This window comes from Rhinatrema bivittatum, chromosome 2 (assembly GCF_901001135.1).
Source record: "Rhinatrema bivittatum chromosome 2, aRhiBiv1.1, whole genome shotgun sequence".
NCBI classification, from domain to species: domain Eukaryota; kingdom Metazoa; phylum Chordata; class Amphibia; order Gymnophiona; family Rhinatrematidae; genus Rhinatrema; species Rhinatrema bivittatum.
This window is the reverse complement of record NC_042616.1, coordinates 658,022,859-658,036,350: the sequence shown is the minus strand read 5'-3', so window position 1 is coordinate 658,036,350 and position 13,492 is coordinate 658,022,859. Positions and strand designations below refer to the sequence as shown.

General features: G+C 40.7%; 1 protein-coding gene across 2 annotated transcripts in view; it reads left to right on the top strand.

The window, feature by feature from the left end:
* The first annotated feature begins 1,729 nt into the window (after positions 1-1,729).
* The window catches only part of MYBL1 (MYB proto-oncogene like 1), a 489,278-nt gene continuing 477,515 nt past the window's right edge, over positions 1,730-13,492 (top strand). For both annotated transcript variants that reach the window (XM_029591403.1, XM_029591402.1), the window contains exon 1: positions 1,730-2,345. In XM_029591403.1, the coding sequence (XP_029447263.1) occupies positions 2,326-2,345 (20 nt within the window). In that variant the 5' untranslated portion in view covers positions 1,730-2,325. The remainder of the gene's footprint in view (positions 2,346-13,492) is intronic.

The following is a 13,492-nucleotide window of genomic DNA, read 5'->3' as shown; positions in this document are numbered from 1 at the left end:
TAGTTTTCAGGGGGTTTGGCTGTGCGTTTTCGAGTCACTAAACCTCTTACAGTACAAGGGGTAATAGACGCCCATTGAAAACACTTGGCCAAATGTGTGTTGATCAGTGTGCATGGTCCAGCACACTGTACTGAATTAGCCCGATTGATCGGGTGCTAGTCTACAGGCCGATACAGAAAAACGCGCGGGAGAGCGGGCAAGCGCCCATTCTCCCGGCATGTGCACAGGCCACTCTCCTGGGCGCGCGATTCAGGAGGGTGGCCTATGCAAATTAGGGCCCGCGGTAAAAGGGGGCGCTAGGGACACTAGCGCGTCCCTAGCGCCTCCTTTTTGACAGGAGCGGCAGCTGTCAGCGGGTTTGACAGCCGACGCTCAATTTTTCCGGTGTCAGTTCTCAAACCCGCTGACAGCCATGGGTTTGGAAAACGGACGCCGGCAAAATTGAATGTCCGTCTTCCGACCCGCGGGCCGATTTTTAATTTTTTTTTTTTTAATTTTTACTTTTTTTTTTTACTTTTGGGGCCTCCGACTTAATATCGCTATGATATTAAGTCGGAGGGTGTTTTTTCTGCTTTTCTGTACATTTCCCCAGCACCAGCAGAAATTAACACCAGCCTTTGGGCAGGCGTTATTTTCTGAAAGTAAAACGTGTGGCTTGGCTGCACATTTTACTTTCTGTATCGCGCGGGAATAACTAACAGGGCCATCAACATGCATTTGCATGTTGCGGGCGCTATTAGTTTTGGGGGGGGGGTTGGATGCGCGTTTTCCGATGCGCTATTACTCCTTAGGGGTAGATTTTAAAAAGCATTTACTCGAGCAAAACTGGTTTTTGCTCGAGTAAATACACTTTACTCAATTAAGTGGGCTTTTCAAAATTGCTACAATATATGCCATTGAATTGTCCATAGGATTTACTCAAGTAAGTGCACTTTACTCGAGTAAATAGCTTTTGAAAATTGCTACGATAGTATGTCACATTTACATGCGTAACTCCTTTGAAAATGACCCCCTTACTGTATAAGGGGTAAAGCTAGCACGTCAAAAACGCGCGTCCGAACCTGGGCTAACAGTGCGCACTGTACTGTATCTGCCTGCTAGAGCGTCCAAAACGCGCGTCCAACCATGTATTAACCTGTGCACTAGGCTGGATGCACTTTATTGCATTAGACCCTCAAGTCCGGAAAACTATACGCAAAAAAATGACATGTTTATGAAACCGATCCAGTGTTCCTTCAGGTCTGTTTTTTATTTTTAGGTAGTGAAGAAAAAGGTTTCCACCGTGATTTAAAAAAATAGTTGTTTGTAAGATGTGCTATATATTGTTTGCAACAACTATGCAGTGCAGAAAACAAGCTACGGTGAGAAAAAGGAATGCAAAAGAAATGGATGGAAAGCTGAGCTAAATTGACATCATATTTTTGTATGATGTTAAACGTATGTCCATAAAACAGTTAGGTTGTCAGTAAAAACAAGGCAGACTTAATAAAATAAATTAACACCAGTTGGCAAACCTTCGCTGAGCTCAGTTCAGTTCAGCATTTCGTACGAGTCAGAAACTGACGGCAGCAGTAGCCAAGGTACCAGGACGCCACAGAGTCGCGCGCGCCACCGCTCCCCCGCCCCTTCCCCCCATCCCAGCGCCTTCCAAGAGTCTCCAATCAAAACAACAACAAACAGCGGTGGCGCGTGTCACAGAAAGCAACTTCCTCTGCCTAGCTCGCGCCAAGGGCAGCTACGCCTCCTCCTAGCGCGCGCCGAGCACTCCCTGCCCTCCTGTCAACTCAAGCGCGCTCTCCGCCTGCTGAGAACTGCTGATCCCCCTAGCTTCGGCTCTGCCTCCGCCCTCGTGGGCGCGCGCCAGCCTTTTCAGCCAATGGGCAGGGAGACCGCGTGCGCAGATTCAAACCTGATTCTAGAAGGAGGCTGGGCGCGAGATTCGGCGGTACGGACAAAAAAAAAAAAAAAAAAGTAAAAAAGTCGAGCAGCTGAATGTTAGTGAGTGACCGCAGCAGCAGTGACCAAGAGTTGGAGGCAGAGCCGCGGTGACAGTGGCAAGAGAAGGGGCAGCATGGTCCGTGTAATCCGAGGCGACTGTGGTGAGCGGCATCGGAAATAGCTGTAGCGCCAGAGTTGATCGGAGCCGGTACCGCGGAGAGAGCGGCGAGCCCGGGCTGTACCGCAACCCCCGAGAGCCTCCAGTCCTCTTCGGCTTGTGGCTGGAGGATGCCCTACGGTTCTGCGCGCTATCTGTAAGGGCTAGATCCCGGGGTCACGACTGTCTGGGCTCATTGCCACCACCGCCGCCGCCCCCCCTCAGCTGGGATGGCAAAGAGAGCACGCAGGTAAGTGTCCCCTCCTTTGCCTACTCTGGGCCTTCTCTTTCTCTGTCCTTCACCTGCTCTCAGATCGTTCCTGATCCTATCCTTATATCTCCTATTTTGTCTCTTTCCCCGCCTTCTGATCCCCTCCATCTTTTCCCTCCCTTCCCTTATTCCTGCCTCATCCCTATAATGTGCCCCCCCCCCCCCCTTTACTGTCATTCTCTCTGCCCCTGGTGGGTTTGAAGTACCTCATGAGGTTCTTTTACTTTACACCCCTTCAAAGTCTAACATGGCTGAACATTTAAGATCTTATTCGAAATAATTACTAGTATCTGTTTACCTGAGGCCGATCCCACACACCCATTTTCAGCTCTTGTGCTTAACTCGTATGTATAAAAGCCAGACATAGAAATAAGTAATGTGAAAAGCTATGCTGTTACTGCACTGACAAAACATAAGAAAGAGGGTTCCTTTTACAACAGACTGTTAGTATCTCTAAAATAAATTGATTAAATAGTTCAGTCATATCTACAAGTTGAAACTAAGTAGGATGAGTGTTGTCTTTGTTTCTCCCATGTTTCTGGCATGGACTCAGAAAGTAACTGAGTAGGAAAAATTGGTTGAAAAAAAAGACCGCACAACCATCTTTTTATAAAAATAGGTATTAATGAACTAGCAGCTGGGATGCAGGTTGGGGACTCCATCTGCTACTGACAGTGTGTCTTGGCTATTAGGTCTATGTTCCTGTGCCTCCACTGTAATTTGATGAGGATAATAATTTATTTATTTTTTTGTTTTTTTATACCGATCTTCCTACATTAGATGCAAATCAAACCGGTTTACAAAGAACAAAAACTTGCCTGAAGGCATTACATGGAACAATGAAACATTTAAGCAACTTTAAGTAATGTTCCTATATCTCTCCCCCCTTTGGCAGGTTACACGCAATCCAGGTGCCAGAAATGTATTGCCTGTATTACTTTCTGTAATACTAAAAATTGGACTGCACACCTTGATCCTGTTTGGTTGAAGGAAAGCACTTACTTATCTGGAGCTGAGCCTACTAGGCAATAATAGTCCTCCCTTTCTCATTTACTGACCCAGCACCATAAATGGTGTGAGTTCCTTATGCTGTGTGCCAGGATTCTCTCTGCTCCCCAACAGATGAACAATTAATATACACAACTTTTTTTTTTTTTTTTAAGGAAAACTTTTTGATGTAATTATTAGGACTGTGTGATTTAGTAGACAACGGTGAAACCTGGAGAAAATGGGGAGCAGAAATCTAAGTAGAATATATGGAAAAGAGTTTGTTATACATGCAAATAAAGGCACCTTTACCTGTATTATCTTAGTTTGAAAATAAGTGAAAGCAGCTGACTACATTTTCTGAACAAGGATGATTATTCCTCTATAGTCAGGTTTTTTGTTTTTTTTTGTAGATTGTAATAATGTTTATCGGAAGAAGGTACTCCATCTATATGGATTTGAATTTATAATATAATTTTGGATAATTCTGAAACTGGTTCAGGTATCAGTCTTCAAAAATGTTCATTTTTTTCCAGAGCCTATATATAGCGAATAGATCCAATGTGAACGCAAATAAGACTTGTCTTGGATGTTGCACCAGTAATTGTCTAGGTTTAAGCATTCCTCCCCAAAAAGTAGTGAGAGAGTTAAAGTTAATAAGCGGTTCATTTTCTTCAATTTAATTCTATTTTCATTGGAGGAAGTAGGGTTAATACAAGTCTATAGCAGTTAGTTCATAAGTTTTCCTCTCAGATATTTTTTCTTCATGTTAAAAATGTTTTCTATTTGATTTTATTTATAATTGAGCCAAGTAGTCTGGTTTTAGTTGGGGGAGATCTTTCTTTCTAATTATTGAGCATAATACAGAGCTCATTTCTAATGAGTAATAAATAAACTAAAACAGACCCTAAAACTAAGCTATCTGTTTCCAAGATTTGTTCCTCCTATGGGACATGCATAATGCAACAAACATCTATTCTGCCCTCTTGAGATGAAAGAGATTAAGAACATAACATAAAATGCTGAGTCAGACCAAAGGTTCATTGAGCCTAGCATCCTTTTTCTGACCGTGACCAGTAAGGGCCACATGTTCCTGTCAGATCACAAAAGTAGTGTTACTCCCAGGGATGGCAATGGCTTTTCCTAAACTACTTGGCTAATAATGTTTTTATGGACATTTTCTCCAGGAAATTGGCCAAACCTTTTTTTTTTTTTAAAAAAATTCTTTATTTATGAGATTTATACATAATTATACATGCAGCCACTTGTTAAGAAATACAGTGCAGATAGAATAATATACATTTATATTATAATTTCATACCAAAATCAATTATAACTGCATATTGTATACAATAGTAATATGGGGGAGAGCCCATGCAAAGGAGCCTTACTTAAAGTCAAATCAAATTTACCCAATTATATCGAAAATATAGCCTACTGAACAGATCCCACTACAATTTAATCATAATTCCAAACCAACTCCGGTAGAATTCAGGCATGAGAATCCAAAAATACCCTCAACTGGGACGGCTCATAAAAAACGTAGTTTTGCTGTTGAAATTTCATACAACATTTACAGGGGAAACGCAGCTGAAATAAAGCACCTTTTTGCTGGGCTTCAACTCTCATCGAAAGGAATAATTTTCTTCTAGTTTTGAGTAGGTTTTATTAAATCTGGATAACACCAGACTTTGTCCATGAAACAAGACATGTCTATTCCTGAAAAAATGTCTAAAAACGTTGTTTTTGTCCATGAGAAAGGCAAAAGAAACCAACAGAGGTCTCCTTCTTGAAATGACTAATTCTTGTGAGAACTCCAACAACGCTGAAATATCCAAAGGTGGCACTGATTCTTCTGGACTGACTCCAGTATACGGAAGATAGTAAGCTTTAGTAATTACTGGTATCATAGTTTCAGGCAATTTTAATACCTACGATACATACGATTTGAAGAGGTCCAATGGAGAAATATTTTCTATAATAGGGAAATTCATGAATCGCAGGTTGTGTGCTCTCAAGCTGTTTTTAACATTTTCTAATCTTTTACTTGTAATTTTTTCCCCTTATAGAATAGCAGCTTGCACTTTTTCTACCTCCTTTAAATGGTTTTCCGTTTCTAATATTTTGTTATTCTGTGCTGAAACTCCTTCGGCATTAATAGAAACCTGATTTTTAGTTTCTTGTACTATTCTTGTTAACGTTACAATTGATTTTTCTACAGTCTCTCCCTGAGACATTTCTTTTTTTCTCACCTCCTCTTACTACAGTTGCGCTGGCACCCAAATCCAAGCCTGTGGCTCCCAGCGATATATCGGCTCCCCGACTCTCTCCTTCTCCTCCTGCTCACGGCTGAATTTCTGATACAAGCTCCAAGATGTTGTAATCCAATGTTGGTGTCCTTTGCTGTACCGCTTCTTCCCTCTTCGGGTTTCTCCCAACGGGGCTGTGGTCCTCCAATCTCCAGAATCTCTCTCAGGGCATGGCGGTGCCGGCCTGTTTGGACATCCGGGGTTTAGTGATGTCTCCGGGGTCAGAGGGGAAAGCACACGCTCAGCTACTATCCCCTTAGCGACCAGCTCTCTCAGCGTCGGGTGTGGGGTTGCTGCGAAAAAGCTTCCAATGCGAGGTTGGTTGTTCTCTTTTGGAGTGGAAGTAAGATCCACTCCCCTCAACTTCGCCTTTCTCTTCGTGTGTGGCATGGTTTACAGGGGAAACTTTCAACAAAATCAAGCGATGATTTCAGGAGCTTTTCACAGCACATCTGTTCAGGCGGCCATCTTGTGGGCTCTCCCCGGCCAAATCTTTTATAAACCCATTATGCTAGTCACTTTGACTATGTCCTCTGGCAATAGGTTCCACAGCTTGATTGTACATTGAGTGAAAAAATATTCTTATTTATTTATTTTATTTATTTATTTGCAGTTTTTATATACGACATTTGTTTAGTAACCTCACATCGGTTCACAATTAACAGAAACATTGCAGCTGTGCCAACTAGAACGAACATGTGCAACAGTGCTTTACAATAAACATTTACAATAAACTTTACAATAAACTTGTTAACAAACATATGCAATAGTGCTTTACAATAAACTGTTAAGCGGGGGGGAGGGGAGAGAACAGTGGAACAATGAAAGGGAAAAATAAAATAGTGGTACAAAGCAAATTGTTATCTCACTGAATTTATAAGTCATAAATAAATAGAATGAATTTTATAAAACACAATTGGAAAAGAGAAAAGCTGGGTATGAGAGAAAGAAATGGGATAGAAGTCTTATAAACAATTGATATGAATAATTGCCAACAAAAAGTTAGGTGTGGTAAGAGAGAAAAAGGGGATGTACATTTAAGTAAATTAGTGGGCAAGGCTGTAGGAGTAAGGGAGAGAGGAGAGCGTAAGGGTTAAGTATAAGCCTGTAGGAAAAGCCATGTTTTCAGTTTTTGCTTAAATTTTATTGGGCATGTTTCTTGCCGTAACTCCGGATGTCATATTGTTCCAACAGTTCGGTCCGGCTATGGTTATCGCACGCTTCCTAGTTGACTCAAGAGTGGTGGTTTTATGTGTGAGGGTGTGTAGGGTGGCTGCATGCTGTGTTCTAGGGGTTCTGGAATGTTTGTGGAAGTAAAGTTCATTATTGAACCATGTCATGTTTTCATTGTGTAGGGTCTTGTGTATTAGAGATAAGGTTTTGAACATGATTCTCTGTGCAATGGGGAGCCAGTGCAGATCTCCGAGTATGGGAGTAATATGTTCCGATTTTCTGGTGTTGGTGAGAATGCGTGCTGCTGCATTCTGAAGCATTTGTAGTGGTAGAATGGTAGTTTTGGGTAGGCCTAGGAGAAGGGCATTACAATAATCAACTTTCGAAAAAATGAGGGATTGCAGTACAGTACGGAAATCATGTTGGTAGAGTAATGGTCTTAATTTTTTTTAGAGTGTGTAGTTTGAAGAACCCATCTTTAATAATGTTGTTGATATGTTTTTTAAAATTAAGGTGGTTGTCTAATATGACTCCAAGGTTTTTAACAGTGTTAGTGATGTCAGGAGAAGTGAGTGATGTGTGAGTGGCAGCAATTGTGTTTTTGTGATTCTGTGGGGAAATGACCATAAGTTTTGTTTTATTGGGGTTAATGGCCAGATTGATGCTAGTAAGGAGGTTACTAATGGCGGTGAGGGCAGTATCCCATGTTTTAAGGGCATCATTAAGGGAGTCAGTGATGGGGATAACAATTTGTATGTCATCCGCATAGATGAAGTACAAAAGGCCAAGTTCTGTCAGTAGGTGACAAAGAGGGAGGATATAAATATTAAAGAGAGTAGAGGAGAGGGCAGATCCTTGCGGTATTCCGAGATTTATATTGTATGGTTGCGATTCATGGTTTTCAAAATTGACTTTATATTGCCGTCCTTGTAGGAAAGCTTCAAACCATTGCAGTGGGGTGTTAGCTATGCCGATTTCCTTGAGCCGTGTAATGAGAATGTTGTGATTAATAGTATCGAAGGCCGCGGAAATGTCAATCATGGCTACTAGGAAGGATTGACCTTTGTCGAACCCAGTAAGTATGGTGTTGATAAGAGAGATGAGCAGAGTTTCGGTGCTCATACATTTACGAAAACCATGTTGCAATGGTGAGAGAATTTCAAATTTTTCCAGGTGTTCAATGAGCTGTGTGTTTACAATTTTTTCAAGGATTTTTGCTATGAAGGGAAGGTTGGAAATAGGTCGGTAATTGGTTAGGTCAGAGGCATCAGCTTTGGGCTTTTTTAGAATAGGTCTGATGATAGCTTGTTTAAGCGTATTAGGGATTTCTCCGGAAGCTAGTGAGCAATTGTAATTTTAGCAACTGAGGGTGCTATGATTTCAGGGATGGAGAGAAGATGTTTGGTGGGTATAGTGTCACTTGGATGTGTGGCAGGTTTCATTTTTTTAATGGTATTTTGAATCTAGGGATGTGGTGGGTTCGAAGGCATTAAATATAGCAGAGGAATCATGTGGGATGGTTTTGGTCAGGGGATTATTGCCAGGGAACCATGCCATGATTTTAACTATTTTCTTGTGAAAGTATTTAGCTAAGTTCTCACTTTTGGTTAGGGCATCTTTATTACAGGTGGGAGTGGCATTGGTTTTAGTCATTTGTGTTACATATGTGAAGAGAGCGTTTGCATTAAATTGCAGGTCTTGTATTTTTTTTGCATGGTAATTTTTTTTTGCATTGAGGGTTTGCTCACGATAGATACGTAGGGTTGCTCTGTAAGTATTTCTTTTTGTGAGGGAGGGGTTGTTACGCCAATCTTTTTCCAATTTCCTAAGGGTGCATTTTAGAGCTGTCCGTTCAGGGGTGTACCATGGTTTAAGTGAAGATTTGGAGTGGCCAATTTTTTTAGTGCGAAGGGGGCAAAGGTCGTTGGCAATGTTCCCAGTGATAGAATACCATGATGTGATTGCTGAGTTGATGTCAGCTAGTTCAAGATTATGAAGTTCTTTGTTGAATGCAACAGTGAGTTCATCGATAGAACATAATTTGCGGATCTGTATTGTTTTAGGTTCTGGGATTTGGGGTGAGGTGGTTCTTTTAAGGGTGAGGGTAGTGTGCAGGAGGTGGTGATCTGACCATGGAACAGCTGTGCTAATAGGGTCACTGGAGATGATGGGTTTGTTAATGAAAATCGGATCTAGAGTATGACCATTTTGATGAGTAGGGTCAGTGACGATCTGTGTGAAACCAATAGCTTTGAGGGATGATAGAAAGGTTTCACAGGCATTTGATAGTGGGAGGGAGTCTACTTGTATATTGAAATCTCCTAAGATTTATATTGCCGTCCTTGTAGGAAATCTCCTTCTCTACAGTTTGTTTTAAATCTGCTTGTTGTTTCATGGAGTGTCCTCTCCCTTTAATATTATTTGAAGGGTAATTAGCTATCCTTTAGATATTCATTCCATCCCACTCATGATTTTATAAACTTCTATAATGTCCCCTCTCAGCTATCTCTTTTTCATGCTGAAGAGCCCCAACCTGTGTAGCCTCTCATCATAGGGGCATTTCATTTTCTGCCTTGCACTTTTTCTAGTTTTGCTATGCTTTTGTTAAGTCGGGATGGAGAATACTCACACAGTACTCAAGGTGCAGTCACACCATGGCTCGATACAGAGGCAATATGATATTTTCCATTTTATTCTTCATTTAATTTAGGATCATTCTTAATAGTCTATTGTCTATTTTTTGACCACTGTTGCACACTGAGTTGAGGATTTCAGTGTATTGCCTGCAAGGACTCCAAGGTCCTATTCCTGGTTGGTGACTCCAGAGCATCCGTTTTCAAACTAAGGGCCCTATTTACTAAGCATTTTTTCCATAGATATAAAATGGGAGAAAATCTTTAGTAAATAGACCTGTAAGGATGCTCTGGAGGTTGAAACCTTTTGCTCCCGGCTCAGGAATATAGAATTATGCGTCAGGCCCTTGGCCTGACTGAGGTTGGATTATTGCAGTTCTATTTTTCTTGGGTTACCTGTCAACACACTCTTAGTCTTGAAGACTGTGCAAACCTCTGCTCCTAGGGTTCTGTTGGATACTCCATAAGCATTGTGAGCACATTTCTGTTTGTCTTGTTTTGTTTTATTTTAATTTGTGCATGTAACTTTTATCTGTCTTGAATGATTTTGGAAATGAGCAGAATATAATTTTTTAAATAAATAAATGTGTACCTGCAGCTGGGATTTTTTTTCCCTATATGTGTCGATTTTGCACTTTTCCACATTAAATTGCATATGCCTTTCAGATGCCCAGTCTCCCAAGGTCCTTCTACAGTTCCTCATAAAACACTGCTGTTTTAAAAACTTTGAATAATTTTGAGCTATCTGAAATGTGATCCCCTTGCTTAATGTTCCTTTTTCCACATTTATGAACATAAGAAAATGCCATACTGGGTCAGACCAAGGGTCCATCAAGCCCAGCATCCTGCTTCCAACAGTGGCCAATCCAGGCCATAAGAACCTGGCAAGTACCCAAAAACTAAGTCTATTCCATGTTACCATTGCTAATGGCAGTGGCTATTCTCTAAGTGAACTTAATAGCAGGTAATAGACTTCTCCTCCAAGAACTTATCCAATCCTTTTTTAAACACAGCTATACTAACTGCACAAACCACATTCTCTGGTAAATAGTACAGGTCCCAGTATAGAACCCTGTGGTACTCAACTAATAAACTACCTCCATTTGGAAAACTATTTAATACTACGCTCTGTTTCCTATCTTTTAACCAGAAGTTGCTTCCTATCCCATGACGCTTTAATTTCCTGAGGAGTCTCTCATGAGGGACTTAAAAAAAAAAAAAAAAAGCCTTTTGAAAATCCAAATACATTTTATTCTGCATGTTTATTTACATTTTCAAAAATATGTAGTAGATTTGTAAGGCAACACTTCCTTTTGCTAAAACCATGTTGACTCGTCCCCATTAAGCCATGTCTATATGGCCAGTAATTTTGTTTTTAAGAGTAGCTTCTACCATTTTGTTTGGCACCACCATTAGGCTCACCAGTCTATAGCTTCTTGGATCACTTCTGGAGTTACTTTTAAAAATCAGTGTTACATTGGCATCCTCCAGTCTTCAGATATTGTGGCTGTTTTAAATGACAGGTTATAGATTACTAGTAATAGGTTTGCAATTTCATGTTCAAGTTCTTTTAGGATACTGGGGTGAATTCCATATGGGCCTTGTGATTTGTTATTCTTTAGTTTGTCAGTTTGTTTCAATAGATCCTCCATTATCACAGAGATTTGTTTTAGTTGTTCAGACTCTCTGCCATCAAAGAATGTTTTTGGTGTGGGTATGTTTTCGGCATTCTCCTCAGTAAAGTTCGAGGCAAAGAACTGATTGTTTTTCTGTCTCTTCCCTGTTGACTTTGAATACACCTTTTAGTTTTTGGTCATCTAGCTGACTTCCTCACAGGCTTTTTGCTTCAAATGTACTTGAACATTTTTTTTAATTAGTTTTTGCCTCCTTTGAGCTTCTTCTCAAATCTTCTATTGACTTGTTTTGCTACTCTTTTACATCTAACATGCCACTGCTTATGCTCTTGCCTGTTTACTTCATTTGAGTTTCCAGGAGCTCCAGGAAACTATAAACCAGCGAGCCTGACTTCAGTGCTGGGAAAAATAGTGGAAACTATTCTAAAGATCAAAATCACAGAGCATATAGAAAGACATGATTTCATGAAACACAGTCAGCATGGATTTACCCAAGGCAAGTCTTGCCTCACAAATCTTCATCTTTTTGAAGGGGTTAATAAACATGTGGATGAAGGTGACACGGTAGATGTAGTGTATTTGGATTTTCAGGAGGTGTTTGACAAAGACCCTCATGAGAGGCTTCTAAGAAAAGTAAAAAGTCATGGGATAGGAGGTAGTGTCATTCGTGGATTACAAACTGGTTAAAAGACAAGAAACAGAGAGTAGGATTAAAAGCTCAATTTTTTTTCAGTGGAAAAGGGTAAACAGTGGAGTGTGTCAGGGATCTGTACTTGGACCGATGCTTTTTAATATATTTTAAATGATCTGGAAAAGAATACGATGAGTGAGGTAATCACATTTGCAGATGATACAAAATTATTCAGTGTAGTTAAATCACAAGTGGATTGTGATAAATTGCCGGAGGACCTTGTGAGACTGGAGATTGGGCATCCAAATGGCAGATGAAATTTAATGTGGACAAGTGCAAGGTGATGCATATAGGGAAAAATAACCCATGCTGCAGTTACATGATGTTAGGTTCCATATTAGGAGCTACCTCCCAGGAAAAAGATCTAGGCACCATAGTGGATAATACATTGAAATCGTTGGCTCAGTGTGCTGTAGCAGTCTAAAAAGCAAACATGTTTGGATTTATTAGGAACGGAATGGTGAATAAAACGGAAAATGTCATAATGCCTCTGTATTGCTCCATGGTGAGGCTGTACCTTGAGTACTGTGTACAATTCTGGTCGCTGCATCTCAAAAAAGATATAGTTGCAATGGAGAAAGTACAGAGAAGGGTGACCAAAATGATAAAGGGGATGGAACAGCTCCCCTATGAAGAAAGGCTAAAGAGGTTAGAGCTGTTCAGCTTGGAGAAGAGACGGCTGAGGGGGGATATGATAGAGGTCTTTAAAAACACGAGAGGTTTAGAACGGGTAGATGTGAATCGGTTATTTACAATTTTGGATAATAGAAGGACTAGGGGGCACTCCATGAAGTTAGCAAGTAGCACACTTAAAACTAATCAGAGAAAATTCTTTTTCACTCACAGTTAAGCTCTGGAATTTGTTGCCAGAGGATGTGTTTAGGGCATTTAGTATAGCTGGGATTAAAAAATGTTTGGATAAGTTCCTGGAGGAGAAGTCTATAAACTGCTATTAATCAAGCTGATTAGAGAATCGGGGATAGTTCTATAATGAAGCAGGTTGAGGTGGCTGCTTCAGACGGCAAGAGTTTGATGTGGCAAAATTGCCCCCTGAAACCTTCCTGCCATAGCCGCCTCACCCTTCATTCAGGCAAACTCTGGTGGCAGGAAAACCTGCAGTGCTGGGGGCGAGGAGCAGAGACATGCTGGTGGAGTTTCCACTCCCTGCCAGCAAAATAAAGTCCCGTGGTGGCATGAAATTGTGACGTGCTGGCAGAGTTCCCACTCTTTCGGATAATAGAAGGACTAGCGGTCTCTCCATGAAGTTAGCAAGTAGCATATTTAAAACTAATCAGAGAATTTTTTCACTCGGTGCACAATTAATTTCTTGAATTTGTTGCCAGAGGATGTGGTTAGTGCAGTTAATGTAGCTGGGTTTAAAAAAGTTTTGAATAAGTTCTTGTTGGAGGAGAAGTCCATTAATTGCTATTAATCAAGTTGACTTGGGGAATAGCCACTGCTGTTACTGGCCTCAGTAGCATGGGATCTACTTAGTGTTTTGGGTTCTTGCCAGGTACTTGTAGCCTGGATTGGCCACTATTGGGAAAAGGATGCTGAGCTTGATTGACCCTTGGTCTGACCCAGTATGGCAATTTTTTATGTTTTTATTTCCTTTTTTTGAAATATGCCCTTCTAGCTTTTACTGTTTTTTTTTTTTTACTTGCCATTAAACTGTGCTTATAGTTGTTTGGTCTTTCTT